Genomic DNA, 26,449 nt, shown 5'->3' on the forward strand with positions numbered 1-26,449 from the left:
GCCTTCTCTGTCTTCTTTAGGCAGCTCAGCTGGTATGTGTACAATTGTTTACTGTGCCACTGAAAAACACCTGTCTCCTAGAGTTCCCAGCTTAAGGCTGGGCCCTGGAACCAAGCCAGCAGTTCAGAAATAGTTTCAGATATGGGCCAGAGGCAGCCAGCAGGAGTTCATGGGCCATTATGCTCCCCCTTTGTTCTTGGTCCTCAGGCCTAGAAAAGTCTTTGTTCACTATGAGCTTCCTTCACACAGAGTGTGGTTGCTGAGTTGTTAGTTGTTATCCAACCTACTAATTTCAATACTAAACAGGTCAGGCATGACCCTACACCCTCCCACCTGTAGGGGACAGGTCCAGACAACTGGATGTTGTGTTCTACACTTGTCAATGGTCCATTCACAAGGTCCACTGTACCCATGGAGACATTAAAAGATACTGCTCAATTGCAGGCAATGGAGAAGCCTGGATGCCTGTAAGCCCTGGCTAACCAAACAAAGCTAGTAGTTTACCAGGGGAATCTTCAAATAGTCCCTCAAATACCCAGAAGGTAGAAGATAGTTTAAATACAATTTCTCCTCAGGGCTGGGCTTACAAAAGTATACCTTTTTCTATCCTACTAGACAGAGAGCTACCTGCCTGCGTGCTTGCACTAGGTCTCTGACTGGTCCTCAGACTGAAATTCCCTAAGACAAGGGTGTTTCTAACCCTCAGATGTGGGTTCTCTCATAGTGAGCATCATGCCTTATCCTTTAGGTTAGAGGTTAACTACCTACATGGGACTGACTTCCCCAAAGATCTTTTCCTTCCTTTCTGTCTAGAGGTTTTGTCAAGACCAGAAACAGTGTTAGCTTCCCAGAGTTGTATGGATTGGTTGATAATTTTGTTCTCAGGTTGTCCTCTCAATCCTAGATACTAGGTCCCATGGAAAAGATCCTTTTGAGTTCCCTAAATTGGTGCAGTATAGAGCTTGCAGTGAATCCAAGGCCAAAACTGAACAACAGGGAAGAAGGGAAAGAAGTAGTGGCTAGGAGCCCTGAGAAATACAGAGTCAAGCAGTGTGAAAGCCAGGGAGACCCAACTCAGGAGAAGAGCCCTCAGAGAAGGGATCAGGGACAGACCCTCCCCTAGGTGATGCAAAGCCACAGGTAGTCCAAAGGCACAGGAGCAGAGCGCTACCTACACCTGGTGCTGCAGCCAGACACACAGGCCTTTCAGGAGCATTGCCCCCCAAGGCCTGGCCTTGCCCTCACCTCTGCACTTTGCTCTTCAGATGAGTCGTCATACTCATGCTTGCCTTCCTGACTGCCATACTCTCGTGGGTATGAACGATAGTCCATGTCTCTATAATCATGGTCTCGGCTGCGGTTCTCTCCACCATCGTCCTGTGAGCGATCAGTAGCTCCATACCGGCCAGTTCTGTCACCACGACCACCTCTAGAAGGATAGGAATTAGAAAACCATCTTTTCCAAAAAGCTCAAGATATGAAAGTCAACCCACAACCCTCTCTCTAGGGCCTCAGACACACTCCTCAGTCTCACTTCATTGCATGGGCTAACTATCACAGGTTCTTAAAGCCAAGCCACTTAGTGCCATCCTTCCTAACCTCTAGTCCACATGTATATCAGGTGTAGTTTCCTGACTGAATTCTTCACCCCTACATAGGCTATGTGTCTGCAATCCAAAAACCCAAACATGAATACTATCTATGATAAAGTTAATCAACCCAATCATATCATTTGCTTTAGTAATTTTGCCTAAATAAACACATAAAACACCCAAATATTCATCAAGATCCCACCAAGCCTACAGGGTAAGGTCTCTGCAAAACTCTATCTGTCTGCCCTTTGCACGTCACTATCCACTTCATAGTCATCTTGCTAGAACTAACAGCTCTTCAGTTAGAAGTTCTCCAACTGTGGAGCTCTTGTGAAGGATGTGAGTATTTGGTACGCAGACTGGGCAGCTCATAACTGCCTATAATCCAACTCCAGTGTCTTCTTCCAACTTCTGTATTCATACACACACACCACACAGAAGCACATACGCATACTTAAAAATAAAAATTCTCTAACTATAGTTAACTATAAAATAATTACATCAAAGATGACTTAATTGTAAATCTTTGATGAGTTAAAAGATAGTAATATCTTTAAAGATTTATTTATTTTATGTATATAAGTAGCTGTCTTCAGACACACCAGAAGAGGGCATTGGATCCCATTACAGATGGTTGTGAGCCACCATGTGGTTGCTGGGAATTGAACTCAGGACCTCTGGAAGAGCAGTCAGTGCTCTTAACCGCTGAGCCATCTCTACAGCCTGATAGTAATTTTATGGATATAGGTCAGTAGTAGAGTACTTGGCTAATATATGAAAATTGCTGGTTTCCATCTCAGACTGAGAAAAATTACTAGGTCTGTAGTCTTAGTTGCTCAAGGTACTGAGACAAGAGGTTTGACCCCAAGGCAGCATAGTGAGACTCGCCCACCACACATCTAAAGAAAATTGGGGTTGTGGATGTAATAAAGTGGTGATGCATAGGCCCTCCACATAAAAGGTACTGGGTTCTTTTTCCCACATCACAAAAAAAACCTTAAATGACTTAAAGGCGAGTTATAGGAAATGATAGAACCTGCTTGCTCGACTCACTACCTTACTCCTCAAAGCTTAATACACAGGGGTCAGTGGTGATGATACTCATGGCAGTGCATACCTATAATCACACACTTGAGAGGTGCAGGTAGGAAGATCAGGAATTCAAGGTTAGGCGAGGTACAAAATGAGTCCAAGGTTATAGGAGACTGTTTTTAAAAAACAAGTATTTAAAAAAGAACCAATTCATGTTCATTTAAAAAGGAAATACGCTATTATGGCTTAGACCACCTACAAGACCCTGGGTTTAATATCTAGTATTGAAGGAAAAAAAAAAGATGTAAAAAAGAGCATGGTCAAGCAAGAAGAATGAGGCTGATTACAAGAATGCAACAAGATTCCACTCATGAACAGTCACACATTAGAATGTCTATTACTGACACCACTCTTAGACTACATTATTCTAATGACATTAGCTAAAACAATCATGTTAAGGGGAAGGAAGAAAAGGCATTAAGAACCATAAAGGTGAGGCCCAGGATGTCCAGGGCGACACAGAAAAACTGTCTTGAAACGCCAAAAACCAAAACCAACCAACCAACCAACCAACCAAACAAACAAAAAAACCTATAAAGGTAAAAATCACCATTATTTGTGGCCAATGAGAATAACCCTGCAAAGCGTAAATGAATCATGTTAAAAAAAAAAAAAAGGAAGATTAGAAGTACTAAATAGGGTATACAGTTCCTAACAACGCATTCAAGGCTTGAGTTCTAACTTCAGTACCCCCAATACTAACAGCAATGTGATGATAAAAAAAAAATCAGGGGCTAGAGAGATGCCTCAGTGGTTAAGAGTACTTTCTGCCCTTCTAGAGGATCCAAGTTCGAGTCCCTGTATCCATGTTAGTCGGCTCACACTCACCAGGTGTGATACCCACTTCTGGCTTCCAGGGGTACAGGCACACATGTAAGCATACATTCACAAAGACACACATAAATTTAATAAAGATTCTGGCTATAAAATTAATATACAAAATACATATTTTGTTTATATTCAAATAACCATTGTTTGGAAAACAGAAAGACAACTACCTATGATTACATCTAAAAGGTTAAATATTGGGCTAAAGAGATGGTTCAGCAGTTAAGAGCACTGACTGCTCTTCCACAGGACCCTGGTTTGATTCCCATCACCCACACAGTGGCTCACAACAGCATATAACTTCAGCTGCTTTGGGATCTGCACATGCAAACACATACACAGAAATGAAACTAAATCTTTAATTATTAAATATCTATGCACATGTAAAAGCTCATGACTGTTCTTTACATATAGGATTTACTTACATACGTATCTACCTTTTGTTTGTTTGTATTGGGGTTTTCTTTTCTTTTTTTTGAGACAGGGCTGTGTGTGTAGCCCTGGCTATCCTAGAGCTCTGTAGAGTAGGCTGGCCTTGATCTCAAAGATCTGACTGCCTTACCTGATGAGTGCTGGGATTAAAGGCATGAGACACTGTAACTTGGTTATTTATTTTTTTGGTATTTATCTGAGGCTGATTTTGAACTCACTATGTAGCCAAGACTAGCTTGAAACTCGGGGTCCTTTCTTTGCCTCTTAAATTCTGGGATTATGAGCATGGACCACCATGCCAACTTGGATCAAAGATGTAGATGGAAGAAATTAAACCATAAGAGAAGAAGTTCAAGGGCCAGATGTAGTGTCACATGCCTATAATTCCAGCCTTCAGGAGGTTAAGGAGGGAGGATCTTAATTTTGATGCCAATTTTGGGTTATATTTTAAAAAAACCAAAGGGGGTGAGGTGGAGTAAGGAAGAGATGGCTTAGCAAATAAAGGTGCTTACTGCCCACCAATGCAACCTAACAATCTAAGTTCAATTCCCAGAATCTACACGAAGGTGGATGGATAGAACCAATGCCACAAAGCTGTCCTATGACCACAACCAAATGATTGGAGCTAAAGTTCCACAATAGAGCACACACCATGTCTCTTATGTACAAAGCCCTGGCTGCAAATCAGAAAAAGAAATAAGGAACAAAATAAAGTCTTCATCATCTTTTTTTAAAAAAGATTTATTTATTTATTTTATGTATATGAGTATACTTCAGACACACCAGAAGAGAGCATCAGATCCCATTACAGATGGTTGTGAGCCACCATGTGGTTGCTGGGAATTGAACTCAGGACCTCTGGAAGAGCAGTCAGTGCTCTTAACCACTGAGCCATCTCTCCAGCCCCTTCATAATCTTTTATATGTTCCACCCACTGAGCTAGACCCTCAGCCCTACCCTTAAATGGGAAAAAGTAATAACCCAGATCCCAAGGCATAGAAAAAAGATGATTTAATTGAACTATATAAAAATAAAATATTTAAGATTATCCACAATCACGAGCTACATTTAAAAACAAACAATACAAAGAGCTAGATATGCAGGCCTATGGTGATTAGCTTGCACAAAGGCCTAGGTCCTGTGACCAGCACTGAAAATAAAAAAAATGAATTAATGCAAAGAAGTAAACTGGAGTGGTGATACATGCTGTAATCTTAGGACTCAGGAGGCTGAAGCAGAAAGATGGAAACAGTGAGGCCATTTTCAACTACAGAGGGACACCAAGACTCAAATAACAAAAGTTCAAACAAATAAGTAAATAAATATAAAAGAAAGAAAACATAGTCCAGAGATTCATACCTGTAATCAAGCATTCAAGAGAGCTGAAACAGGAAGATCATAAATTTAAGGCCAGCCCCGGAGAATTTAATAACTAAAGGTCTAAGGACGTAGCTCAGTGGCTGAGCTATATCCTTAGCCCTTACCACGTTGGAGTTGGCATGGTTTTTTGTTTTGTTTTGTTTTGTTTTGTTTTCTTGCTACAAAAGTATTTTACACGTTCTAGATAGGAATCCTTTATCAGATACACATAGATTATGTTCTCCCATTCTGTGAGGTTTCTTTTCATCTTGAGTGTCCATTGATGTGAAAGTTTCTAATCTTAATAAAGTTAAACTTATTTTGAAGTATGTTTTGACTTACAGAGAAGTTCAAAGATAAAAGAACCCCAAATAACCTCTGCCCAGCTTCCCCTAATACTCAGAGAACCATGGTACTAAGTCAACTAAATAACAGCTTTCATTGGGATTTCACCAATTTTCTCATACCAGCATGTCATCTTGTAAGATTTATTTTTATTATTGGTTTTTAAGTGTGTGTGCATGCATGTGTACATGTGAGTGCAGTTGCTGGTGAAGGCCAGAAGCATCCGATTTGCCTACAGCCGGTGTTATAGACGGTTGTGAGCCACCCAACATGGGTACTAGGAACTGAACTCAGGACCTCTGGAAAAGCAGGAAGTGTTCTTAATCACTGAGTCATCTGCAGTTATGTCTTGTTTGAAGGATGTAAAAGTTGTCTCTGGTCTGTGAAAGGTTCTTTTGTCTGGTTTTATTTTTTTTTTGAGACATGGTTTCTCTGTGTAGACATAGCTGTCCTTGAATTCAGAGCTGTTTGCCTCTGCCTCCCAAGTGTTAAGGATTCAAGGCGTGTACCACCACCACCACCTAGCCTGTGAAAGGTTTTTAATATACAGAAATTCCTCTTTATAGTTATTTTTATCTTTTTAAGAATTGTAGGTTTTATTTGATGTGATCTTTTTTTATTAAAGATTTATTTATTCATTTATTATATATAAGTACACTGTAGCTGTCTTCAGATACTCCAAAAGAGCGCATCGGATCTCTTTACAGATGGTTGTGAGCCACCATGTGGTTGCTGGGAATTGAACTCAGGACCTCTGGAAGAGCAGTCGGGTGCTCTTAACCGCTGAGCCATCTCTCCAGTCCTTGATGTGATCTTTTAATGAGTCTTAAAGTTTTGGGGTTTATTTTGTTGAGAAGCAATAACAAAAGTGAGTTCTCCTGATTATCAATTAGCAGGAGCATGACTTAGCTCTGGTGATGTTGACCTTCATGTGGTTAAGGTGGTGTCTTTCATTTTTCTTACCCACATAAGTTTTCAGGGACTAGGGAATATAGCTCACTTGGTAGAGTACTTGTGTACATGTTCAAAGCCCTCAGTTTGATCCCTGTGTAAGGACCAAGGTGGTGGTACTTGCCTGTAAGCTCAACAATTGGGAGTCCAAGGCAGATGACCAAAAGATGCTCCTTGGATATATAGGGAATTTGAGGCCATGCTGGGCTACAAACCCTATCTCAAAAAGAAATTTTTATTTTTCTTTCCTCCATACTTAGAGGAGAGTCATTAAAAACACCTCACACTCAAGAGAAGAATTAAGATGTTTCCTGGTGAGAAATATCTATGTATCTATCTTATTTGGAATGTTCTTACACCCCCCCCACTTCCATTGTTTGCCTTCTTTTGAGAAAGGGTCTTACTATGCAGCCCCAACTGACTTGGAATTCACTATGCCAACCAGGCTGGCCTCAAACTCAGAGATTTACCTACCTGCCTCCTAAGTGCTAGAATTAAAGGTATATGCCACCATGCCTGGCCTTCTTTAAGGAAGATCTGTGGCAGAACCTTTTGCTAATATAATACTTTGTGGTTTTTTAAAAAATAATTTCATACACACATCCAATGCATTTTGATCATATTCATTCCCTACTTCTAATTCCTCCCAGATCCACACAACCCCCACTTTCATGTCCTCTTTTTTGTTGTTTAAATAGCCCACTGATTCTAATTTGTACTGCCTATATATTTATAGGTGTGGGGTCCTCCACTGAAGAGTGGTTAGCCTATCAGAGGCCATACCTTTATAGACAATAGACTCTCCATTTCCAAGAAGCCATTAACTGTCAATAGTTCCTAGGCTAGCTCAAAGCCAGGACATTTTTAACACAGGATTTTAAAAAGTCTGTGTTTGCCAGGTGGTGGTGGTGGAGGAATACACCTTTAATCCTAGCATTTTGAAGACAGATCTCTCTACATACAGGACAGCTTTGGCTATATAGGGAGGCTACTACACACACACACACACACACACACACACACACACACACACACACACACACACACACACACAGAAACAACAATAAAATGAAGTCTCCCATGGCAAAGAGACCAAATCCTTGTGTGATGGTTTGTGTATGCTCAGGCCAGGGAGTGGCACTATTAGGAGGTATTGTCTTGTTGGAGTAGTGTGTCACTGTGGGTGTGGGCTTTAATAACCTAGCCGCTTGGAAGTCAGTATTCTGCTGGCAGCCTTCAGGTGAAGATGTAGAACTCTCAGCTCCTCCTGCACCATGCCTGCCTGGATGCTGCCATGCTCCCGCCTTGATGATACTGGACTGAACCTCTGAACCTGTAAGCTAGCCTCAGTTAAATGTTGTCCTTTGTAAGAGTTGCCTTGGTCATGGTGTCTCTTCACAGCACCTAAGACACCTTGAGAATTAAGGAAATGGCTGAGCAGTTAATAGCACTTGCTACTCTTTCAGAGGACCTAGGATCTACTTCTAGTACTACATGAATGGTCATAATCATTTGTAACTCCAGGGTACCTTATGCCCACTTCTAGCCTCTGCAAGTACCAGGCACATACATGGTACTGTTAAATAAAATCATATATTTAAACACATTAACTGTTTTTGAAAAAGAGACCAAACCCAGAAGTTGTAAAATGAAAAACAAAACAGCACAACAACAAACCCCAATGGGTCTGTATGACTTTGTCAAAGTTAAATAGCTAACATGTAAACAGAAATGAACTTGGAAACAGGCATGTGATGAGTTAGTGACAAATGACAGAACCTAGTTGATAGAGAGGTATTGACTATAAAATTCTTACAATTTGTTATATGCTTACATTTTCATAATAAAATACTGAAAGAACAAAGAATCAGCTGGGCATGGTGCATGTCTATGATGTGTTTGTGTACTGTAGGAAAGAGCTCAGTCAGTAAAGTGCTTGCTGAATAAGCATAAGGACCTGTGTTTGATGTTCGACACGAATATAACAAAGCAGGCAGCTGAGGCAGACACTCTAGACCTCATTGCTATCTGCTGGGTGTGGAGGCGGAGGCAGAGGCAGGCCTATCTGTGAGTTGAGCCCAACCTGGTCTACATAGTGAATCCCAAGACAGCCAGAGCTATGTGGAGAGAGGCTCTGCCTCAACAAATGAACAAACCAATCAACCAACCTACAATAATCAACCGCCAACAACAAAAAAAGTAAAGGTACTTGCCACCAAGCTGGACAACCTGAGTTCAATCTCCAGAACTCATATAGTAGGAGAGAACAGACTCCCGAAAGTTGTTTCTGGACCTCCACCTATATGTCATGACATATGCACATCCCACATGTGCACCCCCACACACAAATATTAAGAAGAAAAAGTAGGAGGTTCCTGAGAAACAATGTTCAAAGTTGACCACTAGCTTACACATGCACACATATGTATCTGCACATCAACTGCACATGTACACATATAAGCATGCATCAAAGGCTGGAGCATAGCCAGTGGAAGAGCTCTCTGGGTTCTCTCTCCAGAACTGCAAAAACAAACAAGGACCATAGACACCTTCGAAAGTAAGTTCTACTAAGTTTTAAGGTTAGAATAATTAAAAAATAATAATTTATTTTATGTGCATTAGTATTTTGTTTGCATTCATGTCTGGGTGATGATATCAAATTCTAGACAGTTTTGAGCGATCATGTGGGTGGTTGGGTGCTGGGAATTGAACCCTGATCCTCCTGGAGAGCAGCTAGTGCTCTCAAACACTGAGCCATCTCTCCGGCTGTGTAACTTTTTTTTTTTTTAAAGACAAGATCTTAACTAGGGCTGGCCTAGAACTTGCTATGTACACCAGGCTGGCCTTGAACCCAGAGATCTGCCTGCCTCTATCTTAGAAATGCTAGGATTGGGGTTGGGGATTTAGCTCAGTGGTAGAGCGCTTGCCTAGGAAGCGCAAGGCCCTGAGTTCGGTCCTCAGCCCCCCCCCCCAAAAAAAAAAAAAAAAAAAAAAAAAAAAAAAAAAAAATGCTAGGATTAAAGGCATGCACTTCCACAACAGTAACTTTTCTACAATTTCTCCAAAACAGCAAAGGCTGTCATCACCATGAGGCCACCTTTGATCCAATGCTAAATACAACACAGATACAAATAACTAAACTAATACAATTACTAATTTAGCAGTTTTAAAATAAGATGCTGGTGAGGACTTGGAGAATAGGAAGCCTTCCTACATTGTGGCTGGGAATGTAAATTAGTCCAGCTAAAATGTAACTCTGTATGGAGGCTCCTCACAAAACTAAAAATACATCTCTCCTGAGGTCCAGCTTTATCAATGTTGTCTATTTATCTGAAGGACTGTAAGCCAACAAATCACAGAGACACTTACACAACAATGTTTATTGCGGACCATTCACAACAGCTAACTTATGAAACCAACTTAGGTGTCCAACAACAAAGGAATGGGTAAGGAAATTGGACTACATAAACATAATGACAATTTTTCCAGCCACAAAGAATGAAATTAGACTCTTTAAAAAAAAAATGGATGCAGCTGGGTATAGTCATATTAAGTGAATCAAGCCAATTTCAGAATAATAGACATCATACTTTCTCTGTGGTTTTTATATTTTATATAGATACATAAAATCATATATTTAAAAAGAAAGTAGAAGCAAAATTGTCTAAGGAAATAAGATAGACTAATACAAAAGGTGAAAGGGGGGAGGGCAGAGAACATGCACAACATATATTATATGCCTGTATTTAAATGCCCTTATGTAACATTACTAAAGAACAATGAATACATTGTTCATTTTTTTAAATTTTTTTTTTTTTAGCTTGGGGACCCGAACCCAGGGCCTTAAACTTCTAGCGCTCTACCACTGAAACTAAATCCCCAACCCCACATTACTGTTCATTTTTAAATAAAAAACCAGGCCAGGTGAGCATTCTGGAGACAGAGTTGGGTGGATATCTGTGAGTTCAGATAGCCAAAAAAGAGACCTTGTCTCAAAAAAATACTAGGTAGAAGGTATGTATAGGCTGGGGGGAGGAGCAGGGAATGACATGGCTGTTGCATTTTAACTCACAGCTGTGATCATCTGAGCAACATTCCCTTATGATTGGGCCCACCACACCCTATTTACAGGAGTGGAGGTACTCATGAGTCCCCATCCCTCCATGAAGGTTATAGGTAGTTAATAGTTGATGGTAGGAAAGATATTCTTCAGTGGTATAGTTACTGGCAAGGTGCCAATGCCCCTGTAAACAACCGTAATGAAAATTACTGGGGGGGGTACAGGATGGTTCAGAGGGTGAAGGCACTTATTCCCAAGGAAAGAACTGAGTCTCCACACAATTATGCCCCCGCAAAATAAATAGATGTACATTTCTAAATATGTGAAAATAGAAGACAGTACAGTTGAGAAAAGGCAGGAGATTAGCAAGAATAGAGTAGGAAGGGAACAAGAAGAGTGAATATGAAATATGAACGTACACAAAGCCCATTGTTACATAAAATATATGCTAATAAACATTAAAAAGATGGAAGACAAACAGTGAATAATTCAGATTAAAGAAGACTGAAAATACATATTAGCTCAATGTACTGCACAATTCTACTTAGTTGGTTCTCTGAGACAGGTCTAACAACATAGCCCAAACTGTTCTCAAACTCAGGATCTGCCTGCCTCAGCGTCTAGACAGTAGGGTAATAGGATTCATCACTTCAAGCCCAAAATTTTCTTGATTTATTAAAAGCTCTATTTCAAATATTCCTGTATGTATCATAGTCAATAGAGAAATTCTGACTGGGCAGGGTGACACATACCTTTTATTCTAGCACTTGAGAAACAAAGGCAGGCAGATTATTATGTGTTCAAGGCCAGCCTGGCCTATGTAGTTTCAGAGCATTGCCAAGGACTATATAGTGAGACCTTGTCTTCATTTTTTTTAAAAAAGCAAAGAAAAGGAAAAAAATAGAGGCATTTTGAACATGTCCCTTTAAGACTATGGACAATGGTCTATTTACTGCATTTGACACCTACTACTCTCATCTCTCTTCCCTGCTTCCCCTCCACATTTTACTGGTGTTAGAACCCAGGGCCTTCCTTGTACATGCTAAGCAAACATTCTATCTCTGAGTTACACCCAGTCAGCCCTCAGTATTTTACCTTGTTCTGTTTTTTTTTCGGAGCTGGGACCCGAACCCAGGGCCTTGCGGCTCAGCCTAGGCAAGTGCTCTGCCACTGAGGCTAATCCCCAACCCACATGCCTTGTTCTGTTTATAGGAAGCAGAGTCTTCAACAGGCTTGGAAATCACTATATGTAGTAATTTGAACACCTATTCATCCTGTTTTCACCTCCTGAGTGCTTATGTTACAGGTATTTTCACCCTATACCTAATACCCTTAATTATAAAATCTCATGCGTAAGGCCACATGTAGTGGCATATATAGTAGCCAGCACTCTCAGGAAGCAGGGGCAGGCAAGATCTGAGTTTAAGGTGAGCCAGCTCTACAAAGTGAGTTCCAGGACAGCCAGGTCTAATATACTGAGAAAGTCTGTCTCAAAAAAAAAAAAAAAACAAAACAAAAAAAAAAAAAAAAAAAAAAAAAAAACAAAAAAAACCCCAAAAAAAAAAAAAAAAACAAAACCAAAACCCATGTGTGTATATACAAGCACAGAGAGATGGCTCTACATCAGTAAAAGCTCTTGCCTCTAAAACATAAGGACCCGAGTTCAGGTCCCCAGAATCCAGATAAAATGTCAGGTGTAGTAGTGTGTGCTCGTAATCCAGTAGTGGCAAGCCTAGAGGAGATAGGTGGATCCCTGGAGCTCAGTGGCTAGCTAAGCTTGCCTACTTGCTTCCAGGTTCATGAGAGACTTTATCTCAAACCAAAGGTGGAAAGTACTCAAGTATGGTACTTAAGGCTGTCCTCTGACCTCTAAATATGTATATACACATGCACAGCCCCTCACACATATACACATAGGGGGACATGGGTACAAACATATATACTCACACATAAATACATACATGCATACATACATAAAAATAAAAATAAAATCACTTATGGTTGGAGAGATGGCTCTGAAGTAAAGAGCACTTACTGAACATGGATACTGGGAACTGAAAGAGCATCAAGTGCTCTTAAAAGCTAAGCCATCTGTCTTTCCAGTTTCCTAGGGAATTGCACAGAGTAGGATATTAAACAGGTAGATTTTTATGCCATTTCGGTTTGCTTCATTACAGTTCTAAGAAAAAGACGTTTATAAACTTACAAAGATGACGATTTCCCCCCTCACCAAATAAAGAAATTTGATATAATCTCGATCAAAACCTTGTTTTGAGAGACTTCTTTCTCGTTATTTGGAATGTTGGAGATAAAACCTAGGGCTCACACATACTAAGCAAACTCTTTCCCACCAGGCCCCTTGATGAATTTTTACATGTAATTAATCTCCATAAATGGTTACATCAACTTTAAAAAATAAGAACAAAAAGGGAGCTATTAAGACACTGTATTAATTCATAGTAATGAAAACAGTAAGGTTGTGGTATAAAACTAAGTAAAGGAGGGAAACTGAGCAAGAATGAACTACTACTTCAGCAAACTGCCCACTATGTGAAGGAAAAAGACCTAAAACCTATCTTACACCATATTCAAAACTGGACTCTAAGTGAACTAAATAAAGATGTGAATGTGATTTGGGATAGGAAAAAGAAAAGATTTGGAAAAACACAAATACAGGAAGAGCTGGCCATGGAGGCAAATGCTTTTAATCTCTGCACAGGTGGAAGCCTGTGACTTCAAGGCCAGCCCAGTCTACATAAGGAGTTCCTGTACAATCAGATTATCTCAAAAAAAAAAAAAAAGGCAAGGAAATTAAGGACTTGTTTAAAACAGGCTGAAGCAGGAAAATTGCCACAAGACTCAGGCTATGCTAAGTATGGGCTATGCTAAGTTTCAGGCTAGCATGAATTATAATGTGAGATCCTGTCTCAACAATAACAAAAAGAACATTATCTATCCTTGGTAGTCACACACTATTAAGTAAAACATAACAGACATAGCTCATGGTGCCCTTGGCAACAGTTCAGAGATGAAACATTAATATTCAAATGGCAATAAAGACACCCAAAATATGCAGTGTGGAGTTCAGGAAACAAAAGAAAGACTGTAGCACTATGTTGTTTATGAGAACTGAAAACAGATACTTGAGACAACACTATTTAAAAGGATACAAATTATGCACAACAGAGCTGCTGCTTACAGAGGTGGGAATTGAGAATAAATGGAAAAAAATAAACCTGGTAATGGGAGGCCTTGGGATGATCTGTGGTAAGACATTTGTAGAACTGGAAAATGTGATTAACTTAAATAAACCTATTCATTTATCATTTAAAAACAAACAAAAACAACTCAAAAAATACAAACAAAAACCAATATCTTTATTTGGCAACAACTACTTGGAGCTCAATCACATATTACTTGTAGTGATTATCTTCTACAATCAAATCAATCTTTCCATTGAGTATATATCCAGTCACCAAATGCCTTTCAAAAGACAGTTAAAAGGTCAATGCCAGCCATGGTAGCATATGTTAGTACCATACCTGGAAGGCTGAGATGGGCTATGGGACTTGCAATGAGTTCTAGGCTGATATAGACTACATAGTGGAACCTGATCTCAAAAATAAGTAAATATGGTTGGAGAGATGGCTCATCAGTTAAGAATACTTGACTGCTCTTTTAGAGAACAGGTTTGATTTCCAGCACCTACATGGTGGCTCACTCAAAACTTCATTTCAAGGGGATCCAATGGTAGGCACCAGTAACATGTGTGATACAAAGATATTTATACAGCCAAATACACATAAAATAAATAAGTAAAATGGCATTTATAAGCTGGGTCTAGTGGTATAGACAGGCCTGTAAACCTAGATACTCAAGAGACTGACATAGGACAGTTGCAAGGTCATGTCTGCAAATCTAGTCTGGGCTACAGATTGAGTACAAGGACAACCTGAAAAATTTAGTCTATCTCAGAATAAAATGTAAAGGTATAAAATATCACAGCAGTTACTTATAAGTGCTTACTCAGCATTTGCTGAGTAGTGAAAGGCCCTAGGTTCAACCCCCGGTACCTTGCTCCTTGGGCCAACAAAGACATTTCTAAACCTGCTTTCTCTCTAATGTTTCATAACTTTATTGACTGTTTTTTCAAGATGAGATTTTAATTAGCACAAGTTGACTTTGAATTCCTGATCTTCCTATCTCCACCTCCCAAGTGCTAGGATTAGGTACACACTACTATGTCCAGCAAATTTATTAAGAGGTTTCTGTAAGAGTTTGGTTTGTCTTCCTGGGCTTTCTTAAAATATGGTAGATAAGGGGTTGGGAATTTAGCTCAGTGGTAGAGCGCTTGCCTAGCAAGCGCAAGGCCCTGGGTTTGGTCCCCAGCTCCAAAAAAAAAAAGGAAAAGAAAAATATGGTAGATAAGTCACTTACTTCAGAATCCCTTGGGGCAGGAATCTACTATAATGCCAAAGGATCTTATACTTATGCCTAATCTCTAAATTTTACCAAGTGTGCTAAATGGGTGTTTTTTTTTTTGTATTAGTGCTGTAGAGCCAAACTATATGTGCCATATATATGTCACAACCTGTTTCCTAGCTACTCAGGAAGATGAAATAGAGCTTGAGTCCAGGATTTTGAGACTGACTTAGATAACAGAACAAGATACATCTCAAAACAAAAACAAAACACTCTGTATGAACTGGATGTGGTGGAACACACCTGTCACCCCAGCTCTTAGGAAGCTGAGGCAGCAGAAGCACAAGTTGTCCAGTATCCACTATAAAGACAAACTGTCTCAAGACAAAAACAGGCCTGGAAGATGCCTCAATCAGTAAACTGCTTGTGGTATATGAGGGCATGAGTTTGATTACCCAGCACCCATATAAAAACACCAGGTGTGGCACATAACTGTTATCCCAGTGCTGAGGAGGTAGAGAAAAGAGGTTCCCTCAGGCTTGCTAGCCAGCCAGTATCTCACTAAGTCTTGTGAGCTCTGGGCTCAATGAAAGTCCCATTCTCAAAAATAAGGTGGAGGAGCAAATGAGGTAGACATCTGGCACCACTCTCTGGCCTCCATACCCATCCTAAGAAAAAACCCACCCTCACATCCAGTCGTGGTACTCATCAGGCTGTTTGGTAATCATCTGTAAACTATGTGGTCTTCTATGTAACACTATACATAGCAAGACAGTCTCTTACAGGGGAGACCTACAGTCATTATGTCTCATTTACCTCTCAGAGCACAGATACACATGTGTTGAAGAGAGTCCATTTCTTTGCTGTGTTGTTTCTTCTGACTAGAAGGGCCCTTCAACATCCTAATCAGCGCTCACATGGGGATGTACCTATAGTGTTTGAGAGGGGAGGGAGGGGATAACTCACCGCCTTTCATACTCCATGTCCTGATAGATCTTTAGGAGCTGCTGGAGCCCCTCCTCAGTAGCTGGCTCCTTTCACTTCTCAGCCTCCCCTGCTGCTGTCAGCATGATCTGTCAGTCTGGGTGATACCTCCTGCAGAGACTCTGCAGAGAATGGAAGAAGGGGTTCAGGCAGATGGAGCAGAGAGGGTCTCCTTGAGGAGATGGTCATTGCCAAGATTCCCTATTGTCCTATAGCCCAGGGACATTGTTTTTTTTCCCACTTCCTTGTGCTCCTGTGCAGCAGTTCAGGAACACAACCCCTACTTGGCTCTCTCCCTTCCTTTCCCCATAAGCTCGAGGCAAGACTCCACTATCCTAGAAAACAGCAAAACCCTCATCAAACAAAGATATAGAGATTTGGTGGAACCACTGGCTGTACTACCCAGGCGTTGCATTCTTAGACTGGGAGACACATGTAAGCCCATGGTTGGTTGCTGGGAAGGGAAGGCCAAGTGCTGAATGATTTGCCTAGATTAGGCACATTAGTCAAAGAAATGAGACGTTCACAAAAATTGGATGGGGTATAATTGAGGGGTAGGACACTTGCTCAGCATGTTTAAGGTCTTGAAGTCCCATCCCCAGCATCATAAAAACAACTAGCAAAACACCAAAAGACAAAACAGTAGCAAAAGATTTCACAACAGAAGAAATCCCAGACCCCTTCCCATGGGTCAAAGTAGTATTTCAACTTCACAACGAGAGACCAATTATACCCTTGACAAGGCAGTCAGAAATCCTGAAAGGCTTTTTTGGGGGGGTGCTAACTTGGCAACAAGACAGCTGCCACCACCCTGGGGTTTTGGCCAACACAGCTCTGGTCCTCAACACAGCAAGTAGTTCAGCCCTAATGTGTAGCCAGTTCCCCAGGTGGATCTCTCCCCAGGGATCTTAGGCTAAGGTTTCCAGAGGCAAAAGGGTTCCAAAACATCTTCTTCTACTATGTGAAAGCAAGCTACTACTTCATCCAACTTTTGGTACTGCCATGAGAATTACAAGACCTGAGAGTGATATGAGCCAACCAGGGATCAGAATTATCCCTGAATCTTTAGCTGCCACCTATCGTACAGGAACCACATAGGTAGTTACGGTACTTGCCCAATGGTAGGGTGCCACCCCACCTTTCCTCTCCTTTCCTCTAAGTACACAGGTACCTATTTTCTCTTCCACCTCAAGCCACTGGACCAGGTAACTTCTCCCAGATGGGGAAAAGAATCGCAACGAGGAACCCCAGGGGCTGAGAATCTAACACAAAATGCTCAATGGCAAAAGAATGTGTCCAACATTGTTGCACAGCACAGAAAAGAAACAAAGTTACAGACGAGCCTCCAAGTAACCAAGGGCCAAGATCACAGGATACCTTTAAGAGACACAATTAAACGGATTTCCCTTTTAACATGAACGTCAGTGTCACAGATACAACTCCCAAAAGAAGAAAGAAAAGCCGGATATATATTCTCTGAACCCTTGCCCCAAACTAACTAGGTTAGGGTCGATCAATGTAACAAGACTGCTTCCTGATAAGTATCAGAAGTCGATACAGACCCCAAGGATAACAAACATAGTCACTTTCTTTCTCCGCGCTCGCCACCCTCATCCCCACCACATAAATGAATAGAGGCCGCAGTCAGAGTGGATAGTTAAGCAACACAAGGCAGTCAGCACACCTCGGCTCTAAGAACACCTCCGCAAAGTCGCAAACATGCGCGTTCCAAAAGATAAAAGTTCGGTGGACAAATACAGTTTAAGTCACAGTACTCCACTCCCATCTGTCCCTCCCTTCCCCCAACCCGCGTGCACCCATCCCGCGTTCCAATCGCGCACGCGCTTTTGCTTTCATAAGAAAAAGCTGGGGTGTGTGTGGGGGGGACCATACCCCTTCTCAGGTGCAGGCTGTGCGGGCATCCCTCAGCTCTGTGCGAACTCCGAGCGTGCAGTCCGTCCCCGCGCCTCTTCTATGAACACCTGCCCCTCCCTCTCCACGCGCCCAGCTCTCAACCTCCGTCCCCACGACCAGCAACGGCGCTCACCTTCTCGGCCCGGGCTGTCAAGGGAGGGCTCCCAGGCATCACCTCCGCCCGCCACTACCTCCTTCAGAACTGTTAGTTCAACGGGAGCCAATGCATGCAACTACCAAGTCCAAGACTGGGGGCAAAAGGGAGGACAGGGGGAAGGGAGACGCGCCCAACGCGTTGCCCTCCCAAGGAAACTCAGTGCCGCCTCCTCCCAGCCGGCCACAGTCACCAACACAAAATGGCGACGAGAAGAGAGCCGGCGACCACCATCCACCTACTGAGGGGCGCGCTCTGTGGCCTTGACGATTGGTTGCCGGGCTACTATGGCTGGCCCCTGGCATTCTCTGATTGGCAAGACATGCTACCTCCCCATTCCCCGTGAGAATGGCCCAGGAGTCCTGAAAAAAGAGTAGCTATTGGCTATCCCTATGAGGCCGCTTTTTAGAAGCTTGCTGTCCTTTGAAGTTGAAAGACAAGTAGAAGCTCCACCTCTTTCCCTACAGGGCGGTCTAGATGTCACCGCTTTCTTCTTATGAAGAAAATGAACAGACCTCTTAAAAACAAATTTCTTCCAGCCTAACAGAAACAATAAAGCTAATTCGATTGCGACGCGGCGTGGGAGGTAAAATAGAGTCCACACCTCGCCGCACTCGAAAACAAACTTAAACCCGGGATCTATTTAGCGAGGTAAGGGCGGAGTGACAAAATTCGCGCTGGGATCAACCGCAGTTGCGCACTTCGTATTTCCGGCTCCCCACCCCGCCCCCACCCCCCTGGACTCCGCAGTACAAGCCGTCATGGCGGCCCGGCTGTTAAGCTTGTATGCTCGCCGCCTGTCAGTAGCGGCGGCGATACGAGAGGTCCCGGCTGCCCGTGTTCGCTGGGAATCTTCCAGGGCTGTAATCGCCCCGTCCGGTGTGGAGAGAAAGCGGCAAAGAGAACCGACCATGGTATGGCAGGAGGACCCAGAACCCGAGGATGAAAACCTCTACGCGAAGGTGAGAGGGAGGGGGAAAACGGGATGCCTTAGGGGCCAATCTGGAACAGGGAAACTAGTGTCGAAGCGGACATTCTCCGGCTCGAGGCTTGCGCAGTGGACAAGATGTTCAAATATTCAGGAAATTTGCATAGCTTGTTTTCCTCCTTTATTATTTTTTTTTTGTTTTGACATTTTTGACCTAGGACTCGAAGCGGGATTTGCTTTATTTGTAGACAGAAATCACACTGAAAGTGGGCAGCACTCAAAGCATGCTAGAAACATAATTAGGGTAATACTAAACTCTAAGGTGACAGGTGTGCGGTGCCAGGCTGTGCTCGACACTTTGTATCAATTAACTCATCTAAATTCTAAAGTAGCGCGATTTTGAAGTAGGCACTTTTACCTGTTTCAGAAGTAGACACTGTAACTGTTACAATAACGCGATGAAAATACTGAAACATAAGTTGCTACCCAAGATCACAGCTTGAGTAGGTAATGGAGCTGATATTTGAATTCAGAACTGAATTCTGTGCTTTATGAATAGCAGAGACTCTGGAGTCAGACAGACATCCTGGGTTGGAAATTATTCACTTGTATGACCTTGGACAAGTAGTTTAATCTTTTGGTGCCTCGGTTTCTTTGTAAAGTGAGAAAAATAGATAATAGGAATTCTTCATATCATTAAATGAGTCAGAATGGTTACAGCAGCTCTTGTTACTTCAGAAATACTCAGAATTATAAGGTGTTTATTATTGCCATTTCCACTCTACTGGGCATATTAGGAGGTTTGTGTATTTGAAAAGACCTAATATATAAGTACCTAACCTCTATTTGAGGATCTTAAATGTATAGGGTGCTATAGAATAAGTAAGTGAACCCATAGGAAATTGCCAACATCCAAACATTTTTTAACCTTTATAAATAGCACTTTCTGGTGCAGTTTAACAGACAGGGCGAGTACTCCCAAACAAGTAGGTAAGGACAATTATTCATTTGAAAATAAAGTCAAGGGGTTGGGGATTTAGCTCAGTGGTAGAGCACTTGCCTAGCAAGCGCAAGGCCCTGGGTTCGGTCCCCAGCTCCGAAAAAAAGAAAAAAGAAAAAAAAAAAGAAAATAAAGTCAAAATCTTGGATGAGGAGATGGTGATGGATTCAGTGATGATTAGATTTGGAAGAAGGACTTTGTAGGCCTCGAAGCAGCAAATGCCAAAGCCCTGTGATGGGAAGGAACTTCATGTACCCTAAAAGTAGGGAAAGGACTTTAATGAAGGCTAAGAGATTGGTTAGGATTAGAGGGTAGATTAGAGACCAGGTCATTTTATAGAGCACAGGAAGCCCTCACTGACCTCTCTTTTTCCTCAGAACCCAGACTTTCACGGTTATGACAGTGACCCTGTGGTGGACGTCTGGAATATGCGAGCTGTCTTCTTCTTTGGTTTTTCCATCGTCCTGGTTTTTGGTACCACCTTTGTGGCTTACCTGCCTGATTACAGGTATAGAGGTTTTCTAAGAAAGTTGAGAGGGCAGAGGCAGAGGTAGAGGTTGGAGGCATCTCTGATCAGAATCCTTGCCCTATACTGGTGGGGTATAGGGTGCTGAGCTGGGGAGCTGCTGTCTAGTGAGGTCCCTTCACATCACACCACACTTGTTGATGCTTCTAGGATGCAAGAGTGGGCCCGCCGGGAAGCTGAGAGACTTGTGAAATACCGAGAACTCAACGGCCTCCCCATCATGGAATCCAACTATTTTGATCCCAGCAAGATCCAGTTACCAGAAGATGACTGACGAAATACTGAGCAGGGCTTAAGAAGCATTACTTATTCGCCCCTGTCTGTTAATTTCCTGGTTCCTCAGAACACCTTATTAAAGGAATTGAAAATATGACTGGTTACTGTTGCTTTCGTTATTGAAGAGGATATGAGTGTGTGACAAGCTTTCAAGGGCCACTGCTGCCTCTCTTGTCTACTACTGTATATAACACTAAGGTATGGTGGCTTAATACTGTAGTCCATGACTCTGTGGATTGTATAGCAAGGGTATGTGGCTCCTCTTGAATCTCAGGTAGTTGCTATTAGGTAGTAGCTAGGGCTAAAGTCATCAGAAGTGCTTCTGATCTGTAGAATCAAGGTTTGAATAATTGATGTCTGGCACTTCAGTCTTCAATACAGTAACCTGGGCTTCTTTTTTTTTAACGTTTTTTAAATTTTTATTAGATTTACTTACATTTTAAAGGTCATTCCCCTTCCCGGTTTCCTGTCCATCAGTCCCCATCCCCTCCTCTTCCCCTCCCCGTCCCCCATACAGGTATTCCCCCTATATAACCCCTTATTGCCCCCCCCATATTCCCCTGCACTGGGGGTCCAACTTTGGCAAGACCAAGGGCTTCCCCTTCCACTGGTGCCCAACAAGGCTATTCTCTGCTACATATGCAGTTGGAGCCCTGGGTCAGTCCATGTATATATTTCGGTAGTGGTTTAGTCCCTGGAAGTTCTGGTTGGTTGGCATTGTTGTCTTTATGGGGTTGCAAGCTCCTTCAACTCTTTCAATCCTTCCTCTAATTCCCCCCAAGGGGGTCCTATTCTCAGTTCGGTGGTTTGCTGCTAGCATTGACCTCTGTATTGGACATGCTCTGGATGTGTGTCTCAGAAAAGATCTATATCCAGTCCCTTTCAGCATGCATTTTTTATCTTCCTCAAACATAACTAGTTTTGGTGGCTGTATATATATGGGGTCACATGTGGGTCAGGCTCTGAATGGCCATTCCTTGAGTTGCTGCTCTAAACTTTGCTCCCATATCCCCTTCTATGGATATTTTCCCCCTTTTAAGAAGGAGTGGGAACATCTGCATTTTGGTCATCCTTTTTTTTTCATTTTTTCTTTATTAACTTGAGTATTTCTTATTTACATTTCCATTGTTATTCCCTTTCCCGGTTTCTGGGCCAACCTCCCCCTACCCCCTCCCCCTCCCCTTCTATATGGGTGTTCCCCTCCCCATCCTCCCCCCATTACCGCCCTCCCCCCAACAATCACATTCACTGGGGGTTCAGTCTTAGCAGGACCAAGGGCTTCCCCTTTAACCTGGGCCTCTTTAAGCAGTGGTTCTCAACCTATCTAATGCTGAGACCTTTCAATATAGTTCCTTATTTTGTGGTGAACCCACAGCCATAAAATTATTTTTATTGCTACTTTATGACTTTTATCTTGTTACTATTATGAATCAATGTAATGTAAAAGGGGTTGCCAAAGGGTCCCGACCCACAGATTGAGAACCACTCTCTTAGAAGTGTTCAGGGTTCTGGATAGAGGATAAAATTCTAGAGGGACAGGTGTTCAGATACATTCTATGCAAAGCAGTGCTCAGCATGCTGTGTGCTTGAACGTTTGGTCCACCAATACTTCTCAGCCTTTTGGCTAAGATAAAGTGCTGTATCTATCAGACAAAGATATCCTTTATCTGAGGAAAATATATTACATGATTGTTTTTTTGGATCAGGGAAATGGAATAGCTTGCTCTGTCCACTCCATGCATGAATCTTGTATTACAGGACCACTAGGAATGGTGCCTTCATTGCAGAAGGGGGGCGGGCGGTTATGTTCATTCTTGTGTGACATCAATCTATGCCTTTCTGATTTATAGATCAAGAATGAATATCTTCCATTTTCCCAAGCCCTACTTCATCAAGCTCTCAGCCCTTGAGAGATTTTCACTCTAGCCAGACTTAAATCCTAAAATCTAGAAGTTACACTTCAACTAAATCCTAAAATCCATCCCTAGGCCCTTCTATTCTGGCTATAAAGATCACTTCTTCTTGCTCATTGCAGCCCAGCTATACTGCTTGTCTGTTTTGGGCATTTGAATTAAAATATAGAGTTGGAGAGCACAAGAATCTTGAGTTCAATACCCTAAGAACTTGGGTTAAAAAAAAACCTGAGCACGATGGCATATACTTATAATCTTAGTGATGGAGAGGTGGATTTCTGGTGCTCACAGGTCGGCCAGCTAGCCTAACCCAATTCATAACAGTGAGACACTGACAGCTCCTGAGGTTAACCTCTGACTTTCATATACACATTTGCACCCACAAACATGCACCCCCATAAGTCATAATATATATGCATATATATAGACAGTGAACAATATCATCCACTATATCTTCCATGGCTTTTTAGCTATGAAAAGTTACTTAATCTACCTCTATGGCTCTAGCAATAAAAAAAAGAGAAAAGGCAAGTTCTCAGTGGACTGTCAGGTTGACAGTAACCATTTTGTTCTTGTCTACTACACTGGTTTGGTAGGGGAAGAGGGGAGAAAGAATATGGTCAAAGTACATGATGTGCTTGAAAGAAATGTACAAAACTCAATCATACAATGAAATATATATCCACTAAAAGGAAATGTCAAATCAAAAAAGTGTTATATATTCATTATGGGAAAAGCAATCTTCTTGTTCTCATGCTCAAAGTGCAATTTTTCCCAGTAAACTTTTTAAAAGTATATGGTCGTTTTACTGTATGTGTGTCTGTGTACCACATTCTTCTGTGAGTTACAGATGGTCATGACCTGAGAAAAATCACTACAGATATTGAAGCTTAAAAATTAAAGCTTCAGGGGTTGGGGATTTAGCTCAGTGGTAGAGTGCTTGCCTAGCAAGCACAAGGCCCTGGGTTCAGTCCCCAGCTCCGAAGGAAAAAAAAAATGAAAGCTTCATTTTCTGAGCATTCAGGGAGATGGCCAGTTAAATATCTGAACTGAGTCCCTGAAGGGAGACTTTATGACATTTTTATAGAAGGCGAATGCAAAAAGCAAGGGGATTGGGGTGGGCTGTTACATTGAACAATCATATTTTGACACATGGGGTTAAGCAAGGAAGTTACCATTAATGACTGGGCTTTATCCTTATCCAGGTTATATGGTTTCAGGGTCCTTAAGTCAGCTTTTGCAGTCAGGTCCCCCCTTGAACTATAGTCTGGAATTTAGAGTGCTAAGGGAACAAAGAAGTGGGCAAGCAGCATACAGTCAAGCAACATGCTCATGACTTGTGTGCCTTAGTTTAGATGATGGGATAGCAGCATCTTCACATCCTTTACTGGTTAACACACAAACAGGAAACATCTGAAGAAGCAGGATAGGCATTGGGTTCTGGGGCCTGGGAACATGAACTCAGTTTTGATCCTGCCAACAAGGTGGAATTTGTTCCTGAGATAGCTGAATTAAAGAGACTAAACTCCTAACCTGGGGAAGTCAAACCTAGGTCCTCTGGAAGAGTAGCCAGTGCTATTAACTCCTGATCCATCTCTCCAGCTCCAGCAAAATCTTTGTCAAGGCAGGTTTTCACTATGTAGCTCAGGCTGACCTTGAATTATGTGATCTTCTTGCCTCAGCCTCCTAAGTACTAGAATTACAGTGTGACACTATCCTGGCTCAGTAAAATTAAACAAGGAAATTTAATGTAGAGAAAAATGTATACAAAGCTAATTTTCTTTTCACAAATTAGACGTCCCTATGTGATTAGCTCTCAGATAAAGAAACAGAACATGAGGTTAACTTATTACTATTATTACTATCATCATCATCACCACCACCACTACCACCACCACCACCACCACCACCACCATCATCATCATGTGTGTATTGTGTATTTGTACAAGCCTGTGAGTGTGGACACATGAATGCATGTCATGGCCAGGATGTGGAAGCCAGAGGACAACTTTATAAAATTGATTCTCTCCTTTTACTGTGGCTTCCAGGAAATGAACTCAGATCACCACCAGGCTTACATGGCAAGTACTTTTGCTTGCTTAGCCACCTGCAGGTCTACTCTCCTGACTTCTAAAATATAGGCAACTCTGCCTGGCTCTGAACTTCCTATAAATAGGATTACTTTTTGTGATCACTGTCTTTCTTCAAAGCAGTGTTTGTGGGGTCTATTTATGTTGTTGCTACATGTATTAGTCTCCTTTCCCTCATTCATATATTCTATTTCACTGTACGAAGAAATCATGTCCATGCAAATGTTACTGGTCATTTGGGTTAGCTTTTGTGTGTATGTGTTATGAGTAGTTCTATGCTGGAAATGGAGCCAAAGACCTTATATGCTGGGCAAATGCTATGCTTCAATGAACATGCTTCTTCTCCTTCTCTTTCTTCTCTTCTGATCCAAAAGGACTTGGTTTTGCTTTGTAATTTGTGTCAAATTGCTACATCTCAGTGTAGGTGGCCCTCCTCCCCAGGAAAAAAGATTTGGGAATGGAGTCTTTTATGATGTTATGGCCTTCATAAAGCTTCAGGGAAAGCCCACACAGTTCTGAGACTTCGTAGGAATCCTACAAAGACCAGATTGTGGAGAGGAGGAAGCCCCGAGTGAGTGAAGTCCTGAGCATGTACTCTTGACATAGGCATGTCCTGTCCAGAACTCTGAGGCCAGTTGGTCCATGGCAAATTTGCAAAGCCATTACCTATATGGGCTTAGCTCAAGAGAGATAGCAAAGTTTTCCTGGGAGTCTGAGTATGAAGGTTTATGAATGGTTGATCAGTGTGTGCAAAAACTAGCAACTTGCACCTTCCTCTAGGAATTTTACAGCCTGAGAATGCTTGCCTACAGAGACCTCCTACTGAGACTAGCTAGTCCTTCCCCCTATGCTGTACCTGACACACTGTTTCCCATTGCAGCAGTTAGAGAGCCCCACTTTTTCCAACTTATTGTATGTATGTCTGTTCTTTCTTCATTCCCTCCAAGCCCCTAGCCAGGGTTCAGACCCAAGCCTTGCTCACCAAGGCAAACCAGGGTTGGTGAGAGGCAGTGACAAGAGAAGAATGGTCACACATTAGGAGGCTGGGATCTGGGAAACTCCATTTGTGGGTCTGTTTAGCTTGTGAGTGCCATGTGTGTGATATTGAAGGAGGCATGAGATTTATCCCTGTTTTCCAAGTGCTCCTTGGCTAGACATGGTTTGATGTGGTCTGACTATTTCATAAGATGCTAGTGACTTGTGCCCTGAAACCTGAAGCTATAGGCAAAATGTTCCAGCAAACCAATGATTGCAGCAGAAGGACTCGAGGCTGCTTCTTGAAGATGCACACAGCCTAGAAGGCAGACCTCATGTAGTTACATCTTCGGGTCATTCAGGACTGCAAGACTGAATTTGAGGATCTCAAGGAGACTGTTGTTCATGTTGAAAAAGCTATCAGAATGGTTTGAGGGTAAAGAAGTAAAAGTGTTGGCTTTTGGACTTCTTCCAGATGACCTGGGTTCTATTTTTAGTACTCTCATGGTGGTACACAACTGTGTGCAACTCTAGTTTCAGGGGATCTGATGCCCTCTTTTTGGACTCTGTGGGCACCTAGGCCCAAATGTGGTGCACAGATATTCATG

The 26,449-nt window shown here is 42.0% G+C and overlaps 2 protein-coding genes and 1 pseudogene across 2 annotated transcripts in view; 2 read left to right on the top strand and 1 right to left on the bottom strand.

Moving 5' to 3' along the window:
* Positions 1 to 18,366, bottom strand: part of Rbm10 (RNA binding motif protein 10) — a 32,188-nt gene extending 13,822 nt beyond the window's left edge. The window contains 3 exon segments of the mRNA XM_032889588.1: positions 1,246 to 1,429; positions 16,048 to 16,187; positions 18,113 to 18,366. Coding sequence (XP_032745479.1) covers positions 1,246 to 1,429; positions 16,048 to 16,064 — 201 coding nt within the window. The 5' untranslated portion in view covers positions 16,065 to 16,187; positions 18,113 to 18,366.
* Positions 18,334 to 20,960, top strand: Ndufb11 (NADH:ubiquinone oxidoreductase subunit B11). Its single transcript, XM_032889589.1, has 3 exons — positions 18,334 to 19,095; positions 20,439 to 20,569; positions 20,738 to 20,960. Exons 1-3 carry the CDS (start codon positions 18,895 to 18,897, stop codon positions 20,859 to 20,861), a joined length of 456 nt encoding a protein of 151 aa, XP_032745480.1. The 5' UTR covers positions 18,334 to 18,894; the 3' UTR covers positions 20,862 to 20,960.
* Positions 20,961 to 22,467: 1,507 nt separating this feature from the next.
* On the top strand, positions 22,468 to 22,646 carry LOC116889549 (annotated as a pseudogene).
* The last annotated feature ends 3,803 nt before the right edge of the window (positions 22,647 to 26,449 follow it).

This window comes from Rattus rattus, chromosome X (assembly GCF_011064425.1).
Source record: "Rattus rattus isolate New Zealand chromosome X, Rrattus_CSIRO_v1, whole genome shotgun sequence".
NCBI lineage: Eukaryota > Metazoa > Chordata > Mammalia > Rodentia > Muridae > Rattus > Rattus rattus.

Coding starts and splice junctions, on each gene's coding strand:
- Ndufb11 (XM_032889589.1), top strand. CDS start 18,895: ATGGCGGCCCGGCTGTTAAGCTTGTATGCTCGCCGCCTGTCAGTAGCG. Junction 19,096..20,438: donor ATGAAAACCTCTACGCGAAG/GTGAGAGGGAGG, acceptor CTTTTTCCTCAG/AACCCAGACTTTCACGGTTA. Junction 20,570..20,737: donor GCTTACCTGCCTGATTACAG/GTATAGAGGTTT, acceptor TGATGCTTCTAG/GATGCAAGAGTGGGCCCGCC.